The sequence below is a fragment of the Cibotium barometz genome, chromosome 48, assembly GCF_041138505.1.
Source record: "Cibotium barometz isolate CiBa-2024 chromosome 48, ASM4113850v1, whole genome shotgun sequence".
Taxonomy (NCBI): domain Eukaryota; kingdom Viridiplantae; phylum Streptophyta; class Polypodiopsida; order Cyatheales; family Cibotiaceae; genus Cibotium; species Cibotium barometz.
In genome coordinates, this window is record NC_141093.1 from 29,821,742 (window position 1) to 29,844,328 (window position 22,587).

At 40.0% G+C, this 22,587-nt stretch overlaps 1 protein-coding gene across 2 annotated transcripts in view; it reads right to left on the reverse strand.

Moving 5' to 3' along the window:
* Positions 1-6,494, reverse strand: part of LOC147611052 (putative RNA-dependent RNA polymerase 1) — a 109,842-nt gene extending 103,348 nt beyond the window's left edge. For both annotated transcript variants that reach the window (XM_086785704.1, XM_086785703.1), the window contains exons 1-2: positions 6,404-6,494; positions 5,731-6,286 (exon numbers count right to left, since the gene is read on the reverse strand). In XM_086785704.1, coding sequence (XP_086641830.1) covers positions 5,731-6,286; positions 6,404-6,453 — 606 coding nt within the window. In that variant the 5' untranslated portion in view covers positions 6,454-6,494. The remainder of the gene's footprint in view (positions 1-5,730; positions 6,287-6,403) is intronic.
* Between the last annotated feature and the right edge of the window lie 16,093 nt (positions 6,495-22,587).

A 22,587-nucleotide genomic window follows, 5' to 3' on the forward strand; every position in this document is an offset into this window, starting at 1 on the left:
AAACTGAACAGGTAACTTATGCTCTGATGTCTCGTAGTATTCGGGACAAAGAACCTCCTGTAGATGAGGATGTTCTTTCCACGGGGACCTTTCGGAAAGCCAGGCAGGTGGCAGTTGATTACTTGCAGAAGGAGGTGCATACTCCAGGCTTTGTGGTTCCGGATTCAGAGGGGGTGGTTGACAGGTTTCCGAAGGCCATGCGTGGTCGTTGTATTAACGTCTACTAAAGGCCGAACTCGACCTATGAGACAAATCAATGTACAACTGTCAATGTCCTCTGGATGTCCAGAAAAAAAGGACAAAATGAACATGAAATAAACTATGAAAGTACTGAGCTAGTGGGGGGGTGTGATGGATGCAGCACTACTGCTAGAGGCTCACTATGCAACCTATATGCATAGGGTATACAAGAATGCAATGCAGATCTATCTAGCTCCAACCAGTACCATAATGGGGGTGTAATATGTGATACATAGGCGATGGCGAGGCAAAAATTCCTCGGAGCATGATCTCCGGGTGAGTGTAAGTGAGCAAGCCGCTTCTGGATATGGTGTTGATGTCGAGCCCATATCTCTGTGATCTCCCTCTGATGTAGTCTGGTAGTCTGGTAGCCTGGTGCTCTCGGTCTCCGTCTAGCTCGGAGGTCCGCAGCGTGCTGAAGTGTAACCCTGTTTCAGGGTAGGCACTGGGATAGATCTCTGGAAGAAATCAGTCAGCTGGAGTTGTCGCCCACCTCTCCCTATGGTATGAGTCAGTAGCAGTGTCTCTCTGTGGCGTTGTGTCTCTAGCAAGAACTGGCCAAATCTGCGCTAGTCTGCGGACTCCATGATCTAGCGAAGTGAGGGATGTCCATTGAAGATGGTGGTGTATCTCTCTCTAATGACACTATATGCTCTGCATCTGCATACATAATGCTCCTCACTCCCAACCTCCTCTTGGCATAGTCTGCATATCCTCTTTGCTCTGGGGATCCGTGCTGCCCTACCTACCTCAATCTCAAGCTCGTGTGATGACACTCTAAGCTGGCCAATCGCCACTCGAGCACTGTGAGGCATGTACACAATCATATATCCGGGTGGCACAGTAGAGGCTGATTGGGTGTAATCCAAGTCTCCTGAGTGTATTGTTGCCATAAATCCTGCCAAAGGACTCTGTTCCTCTCACTGTGAGAGAGCTGGATGTGTGGTGCATGTATATCATACTGGAAAGGTGACAGGTGATCTATGCTGAGACCATGCTGAGTGAGCCACTGTATCATCTATGAATACCATGATCTCCTATCTCCAGTCTTTGTGAGCTGCTTGGATGCCTCAAAAGCTCTATGTGAGAGTCGATCTGATGGCATATCTCTGATCCTCTGTATGAAGCAGATCGTCTAGAAGAGGGCCTCTACTAGCATAGGAGGTGGAGCAAAGGCCGCTCGGACAATGTCATGTGGGACAGAGGGTTTGCTGCGGATCATCCGTGAGAGCATGAGAATCTGAGGCCTCTCTATCTGAGACCATGTGGAGGTGGTGAGCCCAGGTGCCCATACTGCTGCAGCATACATCAAAGCAGGGGTGACTAGTGTGTCAAACAACCACCCCTTCGTGCGGGGCTCCTGGAAGTGTGCCTGGTGACATTGTCTTTCTAGCATGGCCAGAGCTGCATACCCTCATGTGAACCTATCCTTGGCGGCCTGTGCCATAGTAAATCTTCCTGGCCGAGTCGCGAATGTAATCCCCAAGTACACATATGAGTCTACCACCTCTACCTGTCCTCTTGCTAGTGTGAAGATGGCTTGTCCGTTGAACCGGCCCTGAGGTGTGAAAAATCATGACCTTGGTTTTCCCAAGGTTCACTGTAAGTCCCCTCTGTGTGCAGAAGTCCTCGAGTGCATGGAGATGATGCTGTAGTCCCATCTGCGACTCAGAGACCAAAATAATATCATCTGTATATAGCATAATGTGGACTGTGGTATCTAAGATGTCTACCCCGTCCCCACCACCGTGAACAATGAAGTCAGCCACCTCATCAATGTATAGCCCAAATAGTGTAGGAGAGAGTGGGCATCCTTGCTTCACACCTATGGTGCTAGCAATAACATCAGATAGCCCCCCGGGTCATCGTATGTGCCCAAGGACCTGCTCATATAAAGCATAGATGCCCCAAACCATCTCTGATGGGATCCCCAATGACTGGAGGTGCTGGAAGAGTCTCTCCCGTGGCACCGTGTCAAATGCTTTGTGGAAATCCACAAAGCAGCAGTATAATCTCCTCTCCCGTGCCCTAGCCTGATCAATCAGACATCTCAGAGTGAATATATGGTCAATAGTGGAGAAAGCTCGTCGGAATCCAGCCTACCCTGGTGCTCGCAGTCCCTCCTTCTCTACATATGAGCTCAACTCTGCCTCGAGCACTGCGCCATAATGTTTGGCCAATGTATGACCAATCATGATAGTCCTGTAGTTGCTGTGGGGTCTAGCATGTCTCCCGCTTTGTGGAGAGGCACGATGGTGTGCATAGTCCACTCCAGTTGGTAGGCCCTCCACTAGTGCTTTATTAAAGAGGTGAGCAACAAAGGGTGCCAGTGTGTCAGCTGCATAAATAAGATGCTCACTCTGTATACCTGTGTGGTCAGCCGATCTCCCATGCTATAACCGGCGGATAGCTCTCTCTACCATCGAGGCGGTAAAGAAAGTAGAGGTGGTGGTAGGACGGGACTCCTATGGCTGTGGTATGGGCGGTTGCTGAGGGATATGGTAGAGGCTCTTTGCATGTGTGTGCCATGTGTGTGGATCCTCAATCGGGGTACGAGGGCGAGGCTCTCTCATCCTGCGCCATGCAGTGGTTGTATCTCTGCTCATGAGAAGGTGGTACATATCCCAGTACTGTGCCTCCTCATATGCACGCCTCTTACGGCGTGTGAGGGTCCGTATCTGTCGGCTCACTTGTCTCTTTGTAATGGTCCCCAGTGCTCTCTGGGCACGGAGGTGTCTCTATAGGTCTCTGCACTCATCATCATACCACCGATTCTGGGGCATGCTCCCAAATCTATCTGTGTGTGCAATGTGTGTATGATGGGGGAAGCTGCGGGTGGCGGCCGTATGTAGTGGAGATGACATCTGAGTGGTGGGTGTGTCTAGGGGTGACAGGGGATCCATCTAGAGTAGCCCGTCATATACATGATGCTCATATATGTCTGCCAAGTCATGGGTGAAGTAGAAAGTGGTATGCGATGCCTGTGTGGGCTGTGGGGGTGCTGGTGTGGAGCTCGCGAGTGACAACAAGAGGTACGTGTGATCCGCACCGATAGGACAAGGGGGGATGGTGAAAGATGTCACTGCCTGTGTGGTCTCCATGGACCCCATGATGTAGTCCACTGTGCTACCTCCCCCTGACCATGGAAAGCATGTCAGTGCTCCTGAATCCTACCACTGTCTCATCCCGTTATAAATAACGAGATGGTGTCGGGCTCCCAACTCAAGTAGGTGATGACCATATCTGGTGTTATCCGGCCCCATGTCCTCTGAGTCCCTGCAAGCTCCCGTGTCGTCCACCTCTAGTGTGTGCATCACCTCGGGGTGCTTGAAATCATAAATGTCGCACTATCGGCTCTATGTCCGTGCATTGAAGTCCCCCATAAGGAGGACTTCCCTCTAGGTTGGAGTAGTGTATGATCTCATCTGGAAGGGTTGCATATGGTGACTCTCCCAATGGCCCTGTGTCCTCCTCCTCTCTACTCTCCTCCTCTGGTGTCATGGCATATCTCGATCCTCTAGGAGAGAAGTAGCATAGAGCAATGTATAACACCCTCTCTGCTGAGAGCTGCAATCCGATCCACATGTATCTAGCCTCTTGGTCACGTGCTACCACCCGTAGGCGCTCATGTAGCTCCCGCCTGAAGAGTACCGCTATACCTCCAGATCCTCTCGATGTGCTCTGCTGTGTGGTCCCCCTGTGTGTAGACTCCCACTGATAACCCTCTACTTTGGGTAGCCCCGTCTCTGGGCTCTGGTGTGTCTCTGTAAGTAGTATGATGTCCCGTCCCTCCATGACCTCCTCCATCCTCCCAGGATGTGTCCAAAGTGCTCCATTGCAGTTCCAAACTACTATGTGTATGTGTGAATCTGGATCCTCCATAGCCGATGACCCATAGGCCGCCTGGCACTAATCGGTGGCCTTGCCATCGATGATGACACGACCATCGCGATAGAATGCTCTCTTGCCCTCTTTCCGGGCCTGTAGGACTCTCGGCATGCATGTTTTCCTGTGTTCTATCTGCATCCTCATAAGGTCGTCATCTAAATAGATGTGATCTCCCTGTAATCCTCGTAGAATCACCCTCTTCCTCATGAAGGTGGCCCTCTCCGTCTCCCCTGCAAACTGTAGGATGAGGGCTCACTTTCGTGTTGAGTACTTCAAATAGAAGTCTCTTTTTCAGGCGGCTGGCCAAGGAGGAGGGGGGGGAGGGTGTGCGGGCCCTATTGCTTCGACTTATAAGCTATAGTTTACAAGTGGTAGAAAAGCATGGAAGGAGCCTATTACCTTCGATCAATATAGGCATAGACTGTGTTAAAAGACTTTTCTTAACTCTTAAGTGATGGTTTATGGTCTTAACCCTAATTGATGCGTGAAATGTGCCAACTACCTTCAAAATGCAAGTGTTGGATCCTCAGATTCCACTCAACTTTGATTTTGCATTTCATTTAAGCTGTTAATAATGCTTTAATTTTTGTTGGCAGAGCCATGATTGTGATGTGCCCAACAACAATGCTACTGAAAGAGTTGAAACCACATCACACTTGACACAACCATCCTACTCCGTCCAGTCACATTAACACAAGATCTCTATCATCTACACCAGTATCACTTTTCCAAAGATGATGCTGTCTCTACACAGGTGGACCTCGTAGTTTTAATACTCATTACAATGGATTTGCAAATAGTAACTACATGTAAGAAGAGAAGAGATGATACATAAAACTCCATGCTTTTATGTATCGTCTACATGGGTGGACCTCGTAGTTTTAATACTCATTACAATGGATTTGCAAATAGTAACTACATGTAAGAAGGGAAGAGATGAGGCAAATGAGGTGATAGCTCAAGTGGTGAAGGTGTTTGCCCAAGACCAAGAGGTCTTGGGTTCAAAACCCCTCTTAGTGCTTCCTTGGCGGCATCGCCTACGGGCAGATAAATAAGCGCCTACGGGCAGGCACCTACAAGCTGTGAAAAATTGGTAACCATGGGCAGATCTTGGGCCAAAGGCCAGTTGAAAAAGAAGGGATCCACATGCATGGCACTGTGTGCTATGATATCCTTGCCCTCACCGCCGCCACCCAAAAGGGTGCAGGTGTATGTATGTAAAGATGTGTCCACCTTAGTGAACAAAATCTTCGTAGATAAACCACTATACCACTTCTTCAGCAGGGAAGGGCAGCTTTCAGCCTTTCAATGTAGTATATCCTATGTGTGTAAGATGTAGGGGTAGACAGATAGGTTAGAAGAAGGTAAACTTTATCCCCAAAAGTAAGACACAAATGCCAACAGTCAGGAGACAGGCAGATTTGAGTGAGGACATATGGATACAGCAATGTCTATGCAAACAACAATGTAGGCATACAGCCATGCATACATGAGAACACACACATGCATCACACACATATATAGATGCTATGCATAACTTTGTGTCCTATCTTTATACTTGAAAAATAGAATAACCAAACAGCTCAAAGTGATGGGACAAACCCTCAGCATCAAAGCCTGGCCACTACTTCCCCTGACTTTGCACCGACTGATTTCATGTATATATCTGAAGCGCCATTCAAGCTTGTAAACCTTCCTGCCAGACATACGGATGATAATACGAAACAGCCTGTAGGTGTTGTCCACCTCAATCCTGGAATCAGAGCATGTCCACAGGTTGTGCAGGATGTCTTTCTGGATGAGGCAGCCCATGAAGAGGGTGCCATTGTCAACTCTTGTAGTGCCTTGGTGGTTGCGCGTTTGGTTCCCCTTGTTGGCAGGCCACACTGAGAGCTTGGAGTTTCTGAAGAACAGGCTGCCCCTGCGAGCGAGCTGAACTGCCCGGCTGGCTGCCTCCCGTGTTTTGAACTGCACGATGGCGGAGCCCCTGAATTTGTCACTGTCTCTCTCTGTGCACAGCCTGCAGTGGAAGACAGACCCTTCTCCCACATGGCGTTCCAGAAACTCCACCAGCTCCTGGGGCGAATCGATGTGCGGGATTTTACAGACGTGGACTTTGAGGCCTTGCTGAGGGGCTGGGTCTGGGATTTGAGTGTAACTGCGCATCAAGCAAGCAGGCAAGCAATTGGAAATTCTCTTAATTCTGCATTGAAAATCATCTCAGAAAATTGAAGCAACATAACGAAGCAGATTATTGACAGGGTGGGGCACTCACGCAACCGTGCGAAGCAAATCAGATAAGTCATTGAAAGCAAACAGGTCCATCTTGAAGATTTGTTTGCGCGCGCGAGAGAGAGAGAGTGAGAGAGAGAGAGACGACAGTGAGGAGGAATATATAACCCCCGGACGTCCAAATCGACGGTGGGCCACACCTGAGCAAGTTTTATGCCACGTGGAAAGTGCTCCACACCAGAGTCCAGTCTCGGAGCGTGTTGTTCACTCTTCAATACACGCTCATACTAGTAGCCTATTTTTGGTCCTTTCTTTTGGGCCCATCTTGACTGCCCGTCAGCATCCAATGGCCGGTACGTTTGTAAACAGCCTTGTCCCTTTTAATGAAAATGTGTAGGCCCTTGGTCCTATGTGTATGCGTATGTGTGTGAGAGAGAGAGAAAGAGGAGGAGTAGTTTTAACATCATAGCCAAGCGAGTGGACCATACCTGATCCATATGATGGCACCAAAATGCGTGGGTGTGACTTGAACCCGAAATCTCTTGAATGGGAACCCAATGTGTAAATGGAGAGAGAGAGAGAGAGAGAGAGAGACGACATGAGTTGAGTCTTCACATATAACCACATTGAGTTGCAAGGAGAGAGAGAGAGAGAGAGCATGTTTGCATGCTTACGTGTACATGTGTGTGTGTGTGTGTGTGTGTGTGTGTGTACACGCCCTCATTATTTCTATCAAACTAATAACTTACAACTAAACCAATCAAATTCCATCAATTACAGGACTAAAAATTAAATAGGAGTATATCAACATTTAAAATGGCTTCATCAAATACACAAAAGATTAAGTTCACTTTTGAAAAGTATCCACAATATCCATATCACAAAACATCATCCATCTCTCTCAAATTCCCTCTTCAAAAATCATAGGGTTTCTTTCACATTTTACAAATGCACCAAACAATGTAAATGAAATAAAAACACTTCCTTTTTTCACATTTGCCTCTATGATGGCCTAATCCATTATTGTGGTCTCAACGAACTAGCCTTAGCCCAACAAATCAATATTATTATGCTACATGTTGGATTGTGTACACTCCATGATTTTGGAGACTTTAATTTTGATTGAGTCTTTATAAACAATAGTTCCCAAGACAAATGACAATTGGGATGCAAACATCTCAACAAGCTCCTCCTTAGCAAACAACATTAGAACAAGGATGGGACCACAATGCAACGGTTTCACAACCATCCTATAAACACATGGATATGGAAGTAAGGTTTTAAAAAATCATCACTTGGTAAGGAATCACATTAAAATCACATTATTTTCTATTTTCTATTTCTTATCTAGAATATGCATTCAATATCATGCAAATATGTGTCACCAAAAAATGGATAGCTTGTATAATAAAGATCCAAACGTTTAGACAAAATTGCTCGCTTTGCATGTTTTGATATGTAAGGTAAAGTATCAAATAAAAATTAAATGTTGGTGGGGCTACATTGTGTCAAGTGAATATACATCATATCCAAAAAAAAACGTAAAAAATAACACAAATCTATTGTTTAAAAAACACCACTAGATAATGGTTATCCAAAAAGCCTTAAAAATAACACAAATCTATTGTACCAAAAAATACCACTAGATAATCGTTGTCCACATTAAAGTTACCATAAGCTCGTGTTTATAGGAGTAATCTCACATGTAGGGTCACTTTTTATCTTCTTCAAGTCAATGAAATGTTATTTGTCAGTATCAACCTTATTGTATTTTTTTAGGCCATATTGTCTCTAGATAAAAGAAATGTTATTTGTTAATATTAATCTTATTGTGCTTTTTAGGCCATGCTCTTAGAGTCCTAATAATGGTGTAAAATCTAGGGAAAATCTTAATGAATATGATGCAAACTAATATATAGTGTTCTTTTTGGTGGTGATGTGAAGGCAAAGCTTTATGGCTCTTCAATGTACACGCCACGTGCTTGTGAATATCTTAAAATAATTTTAATGATGAATCCTATGTGCTTCTTTTGATGTTTCTTTATATGAAACGATAAAAGTCATGACATTAACCTCCACTAATGGGTATTCTTTAGAAGTTTCCTTGAGGTTATATGTAAGTCCCTTTCAAAATCTCTAATAGCCTCATGAGTAGGCATTTGTTGTTAGTTTTACACAAGTTTCCATGTAATTACGACATTTTTGAGCATAGAATGCGGAGTGTTAGTGTGAAAACCAATTCACTTCAAATGGGCTAAAGATGGTAGCTTCATGTGCATTCAATGGTGCACTTCAAGAAGTTGGATAAGGTGCAAGAAGATAAAGTTTATTGCATAAGCATATTTTCTATAATACTAGTGGTATGACCTGTCCCTCACGGGCAAGAGTATTCTTGCATGCATAAAAACAAAAGGCACGTCCTCACGCGAGTGAGTAGAGATAAGCCTTATATTTGAAGCCCATTTTGGGCCTCATAGTCCTCGACTTGCCAACCTATATATGAACACACCATGCTTGCCATATATATATCCATGTAGGAGCTCCTAAAGCACTTACATTTCTTTGAATAAGGCACCAAACTTGGTATAAATATACATCTAGCATTCTAACCCAATATAGTGTGTTGACAATCTCAACACACCTGAACAAGCATTAAAACAATCTTCGGGCAACTGGATTATCTCTCCTTGGAAGCCTATACTCCTCACCTCCATGTGCCAAAATATATTTAAGATATAAACATTAGATATTGCAAGATATAATTTTCGTGAAAAATAATAAGGAAAAAGATAACACCTTACAAAACTCATTTGGTGGATCAATATTTGAGACGAATGGCTTTGAACAGGCTTGTAGATAGCAAATCGAAAAATTTTGTAATGTCTAGTACCTATGCACCAAAAATCTAACTTATTAGGCTTCTCATAGTCTACAAACATTACATGTATATAAAGCTGATCTGTAATCTTTCACAATCTTAGATTGTAAATTCCAAAAGCTCTCGTTGTAAGTGTCTCGACCATATAAATCTAGCAATAATCTAGGTTCTAAAAAATAAAGATGTTTTCTGTTACAAAAATAATTGTATAAAAAATAATTATTATTTTTAAATAAAACGTAAAAGCTACATAAAAAGCAAGTTTTTATATATACCATGAAACATTGGTTCTCTCTAATAGTTTGATAATTAGAGATGGTGTTGCTTGTCCTTCCCAAAATGGAGGGTTTACGATTGAGCCACAAATATTAAATAGATCATGGAAAACAATGATGCCTATATTATAGAAACCATTGAGAAAAATACCTTCAATATCTTGTCCATAACCATAAACAAATGAAAATGATCTCTTTACCACATCCATCCTAAGCAATATACCTGTGATACCAAATATGACACTCACTACACTAATCATTTATATAAGACTTTAATCTCTCTCTCTCTCTCTCTCTCTCTCTCTCTCTCTCTCTATCTATATATATATATATATATATATATATATATATATATATATATATATATATATATATATATATATATGGGCGTTCAGTATTTCGAGCCAAGCAAGAAAAATAAATAATGTCAATGTATATAAAAGCAAGTCAAAAGCGAAACATTTTCTTATCCAAATGTTTAAAAAACAAACAGGAACTCACCGAGCCCCTTCAGCCATCTCAACAATTTGAACAACCCCTTAAGCAATCATGGGGCACTACATATTGTGGATTTGCATGGTGGCTTTACCTCAATGCCAACCATTTAATCCATACAATGTCAGTAGATTTATACATATCAATGCAATATTACCAACAAATGGTAGCATCAATGTGAGAGATAAATAGAGGGAATTTTCCATCCAACTCCTATTTAACGGCATTTTCGCATCACAATATAATAATTGTCATTCTAAAAGAAACATTAATCAACTACCATTTAATCCATACAATGTCAGTAGATTTATACATATCAATGCAATATTACCGACAAAGTGTAGCATCAATGTGAGAGATAAATAGATGGAATTTTCCATCCAACTCCTATTTAACGGCATGTCTTCGCATCACAATATAATAATTGTCATTCTAAAAGAAACATTAATCAACTTTAAATCATACACACTTACTAAAAGACAACATAGATTGCACATTTCACATCTTTGCAAACATTCTTCTTTCAAATGCTTACTTCATTGATAGAGAGATATCTATGAATGCGGTCTCTAGCATTTATAGGCTCATGTATCAATAGCTTGTTCTCTACCTTTTGGGCATAGATTACATTTACATTCTTTTGCGTGCCATTTACAAACCCTCCTTGTAGACAACATTAGTTGTGAAGGCTTCGTTTGAGCCTTCTATATTGCTTTTGTGTTCCACAATATACTTTACACACACTTTCACTACATCAGATGATCCAACACATGACATAGCAACGTACAATTGTCCATGTGTGAATATTTGTGTGGCCAAATAAAGTCTCAACACACACAATGTTTGTCCTTATACCAAAAGCTAGCCTCACAGGAAATTCTCTTTGTCAGGTCAAAAGACAATTGAAGCATAGTTTGTATGAATGTTATCCTGGGAATAAAGACCCTGTCTCCAATGTTTATACCTGTAATGATTTCTGCTTCTATCAGCTTTGAGTAAAATTGCTTGTATATCAATCTGGTACCATTACAAAGTCCCCGCCACACCGAGGGTCCAAATTGCGAAGCAACATGATAGGAGTATTAATATTTAGAAGCAAGCGGTGAGGAGGGTACCCACCACCTAAGTTCAAATTGTTCAAGTGCTCAATTGGATACAATATTCTATCATTCTCAAAAGAAACAACCGAATCTATAAAAGTGAGGTATTCTCTTCAAGACCAGGTAATGCACTCAAGGCTAGTTCATTGATCTCATCAACCTCTAGATTTCATGGTGCAAGAATAGCATGGTCTTTGAAGAAGCATGCATAATCCTCTGCTCTTTGAAGATCTTTATATACCCATTCTACCGAACTCAAAAGGGAGTTTCCATGGATCAACATTCGCGGTGGAATTACCACTCTACTTTGATTTTTTGGATGGCCTATAGAGCCATCTCCAATTTGTAAAGTCTTTTTGACAAATTCTAGTTCTGTACAACCGTATAAGCACTCACATGTTTTGGGTAAGCTTTAAAACATTCACATATCTCCAACTATGTGACCGGCATAACATTGCAACAACAATATCCTCATGCAATCCCTTTGCCACAACGGGTAAGATTTGCCTAAAGTCACCACCAAAGAGTATAACTTTCCCACCAAACACTATAGCACTTTGCACAATGTCTTTCAATGTCCTGTCCAATGCTTCATATGTGTACCGATGCATCATTGGAGCCTCATCCCAAATGATTAACCTTGCAAGCTTCAACACCTCAGCCAATGGGCTATTAGCTTTGATACCACATGTGCTAGAAGCATTCAGAACCATGGGATTTTAAAACGTGAGCGTGGTGTACGACCATTTGAAAGTAATAATGCAGCTATTCCAGACTATGTACATGCCAATGCAACTTGATTCTCTCCACGTAATCGAGATAGCAAGGCATTATAAAGATATGTTTTACCTGATCCACCTGGTCCATCAAGGAAAATACACCACCTTGGTTCAAAGAAACGGCCTCAAGGATAGTATTAAATGCTCTTGTCTGACAACTATTTAGATTTCTTTCCATAGAAACAGAAAAATCAGTCTGTTGAACAGAATTAAACATCATCTCTATCATCAGCAAACCATTGACAGTAGCAACACTTGATCTATCAAGAATAGGCATCCCTTCAAAATCATGTAGTCATTTTTCATATTGGTGTAAGAGATCTTGCATGTGCAACAGAGCTTGATTCTTCTCTATAAAACGACAAACACCAACATCAACATAACCTCTATGCGAGGCATAAAAAAAATCATCTCAAATTTTGGTAGAGAATTTTTTCCAAAGCTTTCCAAGAGATATAGACTCACAAAAAACCAGTATAATGACAAATAGTTGACACAGTTGGAATCCTATTTTCTGAAATGCAGCTTCTTGAAGACACATATACCACTCTTCATCACTCTCAAGCATTCCTCAGGCTTCACATGCATCCTTAAAACATGGATTCTAATGTACATTCACTATTCGTACATCCTTTACAGCCTTTGCACACTGTGAGTAACATGTGTAGGTAATATTGCTCAACTACAATCGGGCTAACATTATACATACGTCCAATCGTATTTTCCCTTTTTCTTTTAGTCCATGATCGAAGAGCTGTATTCCACACCCACTTGCAAGGGAAATCAACATATAGCAAGCTTTTGCAGCAATCGATTAGCTCTCTAAACCATTTGGTGTGAGAGAAGTTATTTGGTTTCTATCACAACTAATTACATCATGCAAATCATCATGGTCATTGAATATCACATTATTTTGTATTGGGAGATGAACATGCAACCTTTGTATATCAGGCTTTTCATCCTCCAAAATCATAATATTGGTATAAGCGCTAGTATGCCTTTGATGTGGACACATACCGTGCATCCAGATATTGACTAACCTTGTCAATAACCCCATGTGTATCTTGCAACTCTATAGTAGCTCTATCATATCCTTTGTATACATACTTATATAGATACTTCACTATTGTAATGGTAGAGCATACTTTTATGTTAATATGGGCTTTATATCTCATAGAGAGAAAAGGGTTATATTGGACAACCCATCGACTATCCACCCTATGATCCTTTACTTGGATGAAACTACCATCGTCTCGTCACATCATGTAAGTTAAATACCCATTGTCATCAACCCTAGTAGTCTCAGAAAACTTTCGAGGGTACCGATGTTTGCAACTCCCATTAACCATGCAAGGATAGTGCATATTTAGTTCCCCACATGGTCCATGGACATTATAATGACTGATTATGTTGTGCAACTCACAAAACATCACCTTATCTCAGGAAGTTCAACACATACCAACATTTCATAATGAGCAATCTCAGTTCATTTAAATCCACTTTCCAATATCAATAATATATGTGTATGTGGCAAGCCTCTTTTTTGAAATTCAATAACAGAAACAAATCCCACTACCCTTCCAAATAATGTTTTTTTCACCAATAAGTGTATCATATCCTTATGCTTCTCATAAAAGAACCATGTCGTCAAGTCAAGTCGGCTTGACCCAGCATTAAACCATTACTTATTTCATCCCACTTAGGATTGCAAGTAAAGGTAAGAAAGAGGTCAGGCTTACCCATCTTCCTAACAATTGCCATTGAATCTTGGTACAATAGATGCATATATCAAGGCCCCCCAATATAGTAGATGGTAGAACTACCCTGCATCAAGCAATGCCCCCAGAGACTCTAATGTCCCCGTCGCTTAAATTAACCATATTTGCAAGACCTTGGTATACTTTAGCACACAAGGCTTTCTGGTTATTATGTATCCATACTAATCTTGATTCTTCCATACTACTCTATGCATCAACAATGTATTGTTGTTGTAAAAGTCAACCACCTTGCAGAAGGCAGGCATTTGTATCTTCCCTTATTTGTAGTCTATATGCATAATATTGTCATTGAGTTACACTCTTTGTCTCCTCATTTGAACCTTGTCTATTTCTACCATGGATTGGAATTCCAGCATGCCAACCATTCTCTCCTCGAGGAAATAGAAGAACATATAATAGAGGCATATATAAACGATGCAAGTTAGATATTTTTTTATAGCACTTGTGCAATAAATTATTTGAATATCTCTATGCTCCACATGAAAATTATCTCCTTGACCCAGCTTGATAGATGCTACCTTACTTCCTATAGGAACCAAGTATTGCCTTGAGGTTGATCTGTCACACGGATTTAAATTTCTAGGAAAATAGAGTTAAAAAAAACTTGCAAGAATTTGATTAAATCAAAAGCTTATCAAATACCACATGTTCAACGTATTTCAATATTTGAGAGAATAACAAATAATACTTAGCTCACAAAGCATGACTCCAAGATTGGGTGCAATCATCCCCCCTCATGTGTGTGGCCTCTCCCCACACATGAGTATTTATGAGATACTTTATTCCAAATTAGGCCATAGCCTCCAAAAATACAAAAGGTGCTTTTATTGCACGATACTCTCATGCTCAAAATAGAGTGCCCATAAATTAAGGCTAGGGTTTAAAGCATATAATGCTTTACAAAATATTTAATTTCAAGTCTATGCTTGATAAACTAAAGCTTTCCAAATAAATCAAAATGTGCACAAGCTAGCACATGTATATACAAAGCTTATTTATAAAAATGGTGTGGCAAGTAATAAATATATACAAATTCTGCTCAATCTTCGGAATCCTCTTCACTTATAAAATAACCAAGAAAAAATTGGTAAACAAATATTCCATAAGTACACAAACCATAACCACACACATGTTGCAAGGCGTAAGTAACCTAGGAATCACCCTTCTATACAAACCAATTGAAAAAAACATTGGAGGCCCCAAATATACGTCAATATCCACCAAACATATTAATATTTATAATGGCATCACCCATGATATTAACATGATTTGGCTTGACGCAAAGATAATCCAAGCGTCCCCGAATTATCTACGAGGGTAGAATAATATTTTTAAGCAATTGCCCTCAATTGATAGTTTGTTAAAAAGAATGGAGGATCTTAGGGAAGGCACGAAAATATTTCTCAGGCACCCATCTTGCATCTTCACGAGGATGACAAGGATGATTTTGGAAAGTCACTAAATATTTGATATATTGATTTCCAATACGAGTTGATGTAATCTGATGATCAATTATAGTATCTGGAAGTAAAATTTCTTCCTCACCCTCAATAAGAGGTGGTTCCTGATACACAGGATGAGTGGGTGATCCCTTGAAAGGTTTTAACAAACTGAAGTGAAATGAGTTATGAATCTACCAATAAGAAGGTAATTCAAGTTTATATGCAACATTATTAATTTTGTAAATCACCTTAAAAGGTCCATAAAATCTTGGGGTAAGCTTAATAGTTGGAAATTTTCAACACTCTTAATTCGACACTTTTCAATTCTCAAAAGTACATAATATCCAATTTCAAAAGATATTGCTTTACATTTACAGTTTGCTTTCTTAACATATTGTTCTTGGGCATGAGCAATATAATGTTTTACATCATTCAAAATGCTACTAAAATTGATAGAGTGAATTGATTAGCGGCTTTGATTTTGCGAAAAAGTCTAGTGCCAAAACAGGTAAAGGTTTTCCATACACAATTTCGAAAGGTAATCGAGTAGTAGCCTAATGAGGAGTATTATTATAAAGCAATCACAAATGAACTGTAAAGATCGATGATCTGTCAAGACCATAAACTGAGACCCATAGTAGAGATACTCTCTCCATGCCTTTAAAGCATAAATGATTACATACAACTCTTTCTCCTAAACTGGGTACCTATTAATGTGCATCATTGAGCTTCTTACTCTCGAAGGCCACAGACTTCCCATCCTGGAACAAAGCTGCGCCTACTGTAAAATCACTAGCATCAGTCTCAACAAAAATTAAGGCTTGCTAGGATCTGGTAAGGCTAACACAGGAGCATCTCGAACTTTATATTTCAAAGAATCAAAAGTTTCTTGTAGCTTTTCATTCCCCTCAATCGGAGAATTAGACTTCTTATTTTTTATCCTTAAGAAGGTTGGTAAAAGGCACTGTCAACTTCTAATAATCCTTGACAGATTTTCGAAGAAATACCACAAAACCTAAGAAAGATCTTAATTGCTTGACTGTACACGGAACTGGCCATTCCAAAACCTTTTGGATCCGATCCAAATCTACACTTAAGCCATCTTGAGAGATCTTATGACCCAAGTATAACAATTCCTTTTTAAAGAAATCACACTTAGATAATTTACAATACAGTTTCTCCTTCCTGAGCCTTCCTAGAACCTCTTTAAGATGATCCTTATGCTCAACCAAAGTTTTACTGTATATCAAAATATCATCTAAGAAAACCACCATGTATTTTCCTAACAGATCTCAAAATATATCATTCATCATCTGTCGGAAAGTTACTGGTGCATTAGTGAGACCAAAGGGTAACACTAAAAAATCATAATGGCCACCATAACATGTCCTAAGTTTTAGGAACATCTTCCTCTTGTTGGAATTAGGGTTGCAGGAAAGCACACAAAGCTTGGAGAAGAAGAAGCAAGAATGCACACAACACAAAGTGTATTAGATTGTGTCAATGTACAAAAGATAAGTTAGCCCTAGAAGGATGGGCGTATATACAAGCCGGGGGAAAAAACCTCCTAAAGAGGGAAAAAGTGCCCCGGCGGTCCTAAGTGTGTTCACACACATCACTGCCTATATATATATGGCAACAAATCCCTCCTGGGAGTGATGGTGTGAACGAGAGCTGGCACTCATGTATAGGGGAGTGCCATGCCCGAAGTAGATCAGTCCACAAAGGGGAGCAAGCCCAAAGCTTTGCGGAAAGCTTCGAACTTCTCACGAGGAAGTGCCTTTGTGAAAAGATCGGCGAGGTTGTCCTATGTTGGCACATAGGCCAAGCTGATCTCTCCTGCCGAGAGTCTCTCCCTGACATAGTGATAATGCACCTCAATGTGCTTTGTGCGAGCATGAAAAACTGGGTTTCTCGCAACTGCCAATGCGCTCTGACTATCAGTGAAGATAGAGGTGGCAGACTCCTGTCCAACACCCAAGTCAGCCAGAAGCCGTATGAGCCACACACACTCAACCGTAGCTGTGAAAGCTGCCCTGTACTCAGCTTCACAACTAGAAGTGGCCACAGTAGGTTGCTTCTTGCTCAACCAAGATATGCATGAGCTACCGAGCACTGTGGACACTCTTGTGTCAAAGTAACCAGTCCAATCTGAGTCCAAAAAAGCATGTAAATCTAGCGGCAACGATCCCCCCTTGGGATAAAACAACCCAAGATGTATGGTGCAACTCAAGTAGCGAAAGATGCGTTTAAGTGCCTTTCAATGCTGAGATTCTGGGCTATGCATAAACTTGCTCACCTGTGAGACTGCAAACTGAATGTCCGGCCTCGTAATGCATACATAAATGAGGCAACCAACAGCTGTCTGATAGAGTGTGACATCAAAGTGATCTCCAGCATCATGAAGACTCAACTTCAAACCTGTCTCCATTGGAGTAGCAATAGGCTTGCAGTCTTCAAGGCCAAATCTCCGCAACAATGTCTCAATATACTTTGTCTGACACAGACCAATACCTCCATCACACTGCTTAAATTATATCCCCAAATAATGATGCAAATGTCCCAAATCTGACATCTCAAAAGAGGCATTCAAATCAGCCAGCAATATGACTCTCATTTGGTCCTGTGAGCAGCATGTCATCGACATAGAGAGCAATGATAAGCTTTAATTAGTATTTGGTGGTTAAACAACGGTAAATTATTATGAAAACACCATCTAGAATTAATCCAAACGAAAATAACTACAAATACGAGGCACACACATTAATTATATGCAAATAACCCGCATCTATCTAATGTCAGCACGTAAAAAAACGTACTTCAACACTAAATAACGCTCCAAAATATTAAATTCTCGAGAAAAAATTTATCATGATTTAATTTTTTCTTTTTTTCTAGGGCCTCAAAATATACTAATTTTGAAATCCACCAAATTATATCTTATGGCACTCTAAATCTAAAAATTTTCAAAAAATTTTAGCAATAAAATTTGCTAAAATACAATTAATATTTCAAAAATACCAATTTCTAGGATTTCTAAAAGATTTTCTAATTTTTTTCTAAGTTTGGTAATTTTAAAAAAAATTACCCTGAGAATCTAGTGGATCACAAAAATTTTCAATTCCACACGACAATTCTCAAATCCAATTAAAATCTCCAATTTTAATGGAATTAAAAATAGTTTTTTAAAGAAATTCGAATAGTCACGGGCACCCGAACGGACACGCCACATGCCTATTAACAAACCCGGATATTCCAAAAATTGAAAATAACCTTTGTCTAATTTTTCATGAATTTCTAATTTTTTAAAAGAATTTTTATTGTATCCAAAACGCATTAGAATACGAACGGTCAGAAGTTTCGGAACCCGAATGGTCACCTTGGAATGCGGACAGCCAAGGGCTGCAGAAAATGAAGAGACAAAAAACTCTAGAATTTGAAAGGTCAAGAAAAAATTTAGACCCCGAAGGCCAAAGGGCTCAACATGATTTTTTCTAAAAAAAATCATGAATTTGAAGATTTTGGTTTCTTTTTTTTTAAAAATAAAGCTTTTAATCAAAAGCTAATAAAGCTTTAATTAAAAGCTTTAACAAACCTTTTCAAAGCTTTTTTTTTGGAAGAAAACGTGGGGGGGGGGACGCTGTGCATCGGCGGCTAGCAAAAAAAATCCCCCCTCCCCCTTATGCAATTTTGAGTGTGGGAGTGGGGGGAGCCATAATCTACCCCTTCTCTTTCCCAACCTCCTCTTTCCCCTTTTCCCTCATCTTCTCCTCAGAGGTGTTCACACGCGGGAGAGAGAAAATGAAGGAAAATTCAAATTTGAGAGATTGAAATTATGCCGTGCAAGCAAGAGAGAACCTGATGCATCAACATGCTGCCCCTACTATTTTTCAACAGAAAATCAGTAGAAAATTGATAGCATACCCGTGACAAAAATGCATTAAAAATGTCTTTTTTAACCTAAATAATTAGAAAAAATTCTTAAAAATTGTAGAAATTTAGGGAATCCTTTCTACCAAAAAATACCCACAATAGCATGTGTGGTATTTTGGTAAAACATCCATAAAATTCTTATTTTAATCATAAAAATAGACAAAAATAGCATTTCCACTCACGAAATTTCCTCGCAACGTCCATCCAAGTTGAGAAGCACCATGTCCCGATCACCATATTGACTTTCCCAATGCATAGGCCACCAAAACAAACCAACAAATAACATTTTTTGCTTAGTGAATGTTAAAATTTACTTAAAAATGCTAAAAATTAGAATATTTAGAGAAAATTAAGAGGAGAAAAAAAACGTAAAAAATTAACTAGAGACCGCTATGATACCACTATTAAAACGCTAAAGATCTCTCTAGCTAATCACTATGCATAAACCTGGCATATACTCATCCACCCGACCACCCCTGAGCCCAAGGGTGCACATATCAATACAATGAAGTACCACAAACCTTACCTTGGTGTCCCATATCAGTAAGAGATATGACTTCACTCTAGTAGCACATAGCTCTAGCATGAAATGACAAGAGAGTAGATATAATGCTCTACACAAGAGAACCTCCCTTGACCGTGCTCCATGGCCCTAGTAGATAGGAGAGCCCTCAAGTGACTCTTGACTCTCCATTTCCATGTGTGGCCCTTGGTTGCCTGACCCTAACCTCAACCCAAGGTTAGACCTAACCCTTGCCCCACACTAGGGCATGTTCCCATGCTCACATGCCTAGGGTGGGTTATCAATGACTTCTTAAGTTTAGAGAAGGAGTGATTCTGTCTATACTAGTCCAATCAAAATATCTAGCTTTCTTAAGAAAATTGGTCAAAGGATGTGCAATGTGTGCAAAATTTCTAACGAACTTCCTATAGCAGCTACATAATCCAATGAAAGATCAGAGTTCGTGAATATCACATGGTCTAGGCCAATTAGAAATACTTTTGATCTTTTTGGGTCTACTCGAATACCATTAGCAGAAGCAATGTGTCCTAGATATTCAATTTCTTCTTGAAAGAATTTACTCTTTCATCAGAATTGACATAGAGCTGATTCTCCTGAGGAAGTGAGAACACTTTTTCTAAATGATGTTCGTGCTCTAAACGATTCTTACTGAAAACTAAGATATCATCAAAAAACACTACAAATTTCAAGAATATTATGTTCACCATTCTGTTGAAAGTAGTTGGAGCATTAGTCAAACCAAATGGCATAGCTAAAAATTCATAATAATGACCAGTTTGGGTTCTAAAGGCAATCTTGAAGATATCCCCTTCATCCATTCGAATCTGATGTGATAGCCCCCAGACTTCAGGTCAATCTTGCTAAAGCCTTGGGCTCCCTTAAGATTATTTAGCAATTCATCCACTCAAAGTATTGGATATCGATTCTTGTTGACAGTAATCTTGTTAAGTTCATGATAATAGATACAATTGGTATGTTTCATTCTTCTTTTTAACGAGAAGAACTGGAGCACCAAATGGAGAACTACTGAGTCTAATCAATTATTTCTCTAATAGTTCATCAACTTGCCTTTGGATTTCTTTTTGCTCAGGCATGTTGACTCGATAAGGAGCTTTGGTCTTCTGGATGAGGCTTTGGTAAGCCAGGACAGGTAAGTCATTCACCATGAAGCAGTTAGAGAACTTAGAGATGAAAGGGTCATGAGACACATTTGATTTGGAGTCATCTTGAGCGACAAAAATAAAAAAATATCTTCTCCTTTTTTTTGTACAGCTCTTTTTGCTTGGGTATGAGTAAAGAATGGTCCTGAGTCACTCTTGGTCTGACATTGGAGACTAATTTCTTTGTCATCTTTTATTAACCACATGGTATGAGTTTCATAGTCAATTTGGGAATTATACTCATGTCTCTATGGCATACCTAAGATGGCATCCACACCTTGCAAAGGAACGACTAGGAATGTTCTCTTTTCTATTAGTGAATCCCTTTCTAATTCTAAATCCTTAACCTCTTTTGTGCAATTGTACTTAGTAGTTTGAAATGCAACTTTTACTTTGTAACCCGAGTACGATGCATCTAGGTTAAGTGCTTTCAATGCTTTTTCAAAAATGAAATCATGTAAACTACCGTCATCATGTAATATAGAAATTGATTTTCCTTTTATTTTGCCTTAAATTTTCAATAAAGCATGAATTGAAAACTTACCTTCATTCGAATAATCAAGATCAGAGTTACCATCTTGCTTGAAAGAATCATCATCATCTTCTTCAATAATGTTAAGTCGATGCGGAATTCTTCTTCTTCTTAGGATAGTCTTGTGTGATGCGTCCTTCCTTGTGACATTTAGGATAGTCTTGTGTGATGCGTCCTTCCTTGTGACATTTATAACACTTGAAGAATCGATTCTTCGATTGACCATTTGAGGGTTTGTTGTCGTTGTCCTTCCGAGCATCTCCTTTAATTACATCTTCACCCTTGTGAATCCTAGATTTATCAAAAGTATTAGAAGGGAAAGAAGGTTTAGTAGACTTGGTAAAAGACTTATCCTGCATCTTGAAATCTCTAGAAGTAGATGTTTTACGTTCTGAATTTAAAGCGAGATCCATAGCAGAACTACGATCATGTGGATAAACATATTAACATCAGCCCTAATGGTAGATTTAAGTCTAGTAAGGAATTTCCTTCGTTGCTTTTTTTCCTTGACTTTTTCAATTACTTGAACATGTAAAAGAATGTCTCAAAATTTATCGATATAGGCTTGCACATTCTCTTTCTTGATCTGGCATAGAGTGTCCCGTCGTTGACGCTCTTTAGCCTTGTACTAAGATGGTAAAAAGTGCTTCTTTAAGAGTTTTTATAACTCTTTCCATGTTGAAGATTGATGTTTATTCTGCTTGATGACATTCCACAATAAAGCAGCACTTTTGATCAAGTGATTACAAGCACATTTAATTTTATCCTTTTTTGAGAACTTTTCACCATAGAAATAGTCATCAAGTTGGCTAATCAATACAATAAGAAACTCGTACATCCTTCTTGCCATCATAATTTTGGAAATTGAATGCCTTTCGGCTAATTCGTGAGTCTTTCCGAGAACTCTGAGCATGCAAGGTAGCTTTGATAGTGCATCTAACATGATCACTTCTCCCCTCGCCAGAGTTGGAAGAGTTGGAAGAGTCATGTTTGTGTTTGGAACGTTGCATTTGATGCTCTAATTTGTGTCGGAGTTCACACTCTCACTAGCAATTTTCCCTTGTAGTGCTAAGATTTGCTCTTGCACAGTGGGTTGTGTAGGTAAATTGGCCATTGCAATTAAATAGATAAAGAAAGTGTGATTTAATAATGCAAATAAATAAATGAAGACGAAAAACTTAGCTCTCAAATCTTTGAATTCGTCGCCGCCAAATGGTTGGTCTAGGCACCGTTTTCCAAGAATTTTCTAGTATTTCTTTGATTGTCTTGGATGTCCAAAAAATTATTGCAAGAGGCTCTATCAAGGTTTCGTAGAAGAGGTGAAATCTTTTT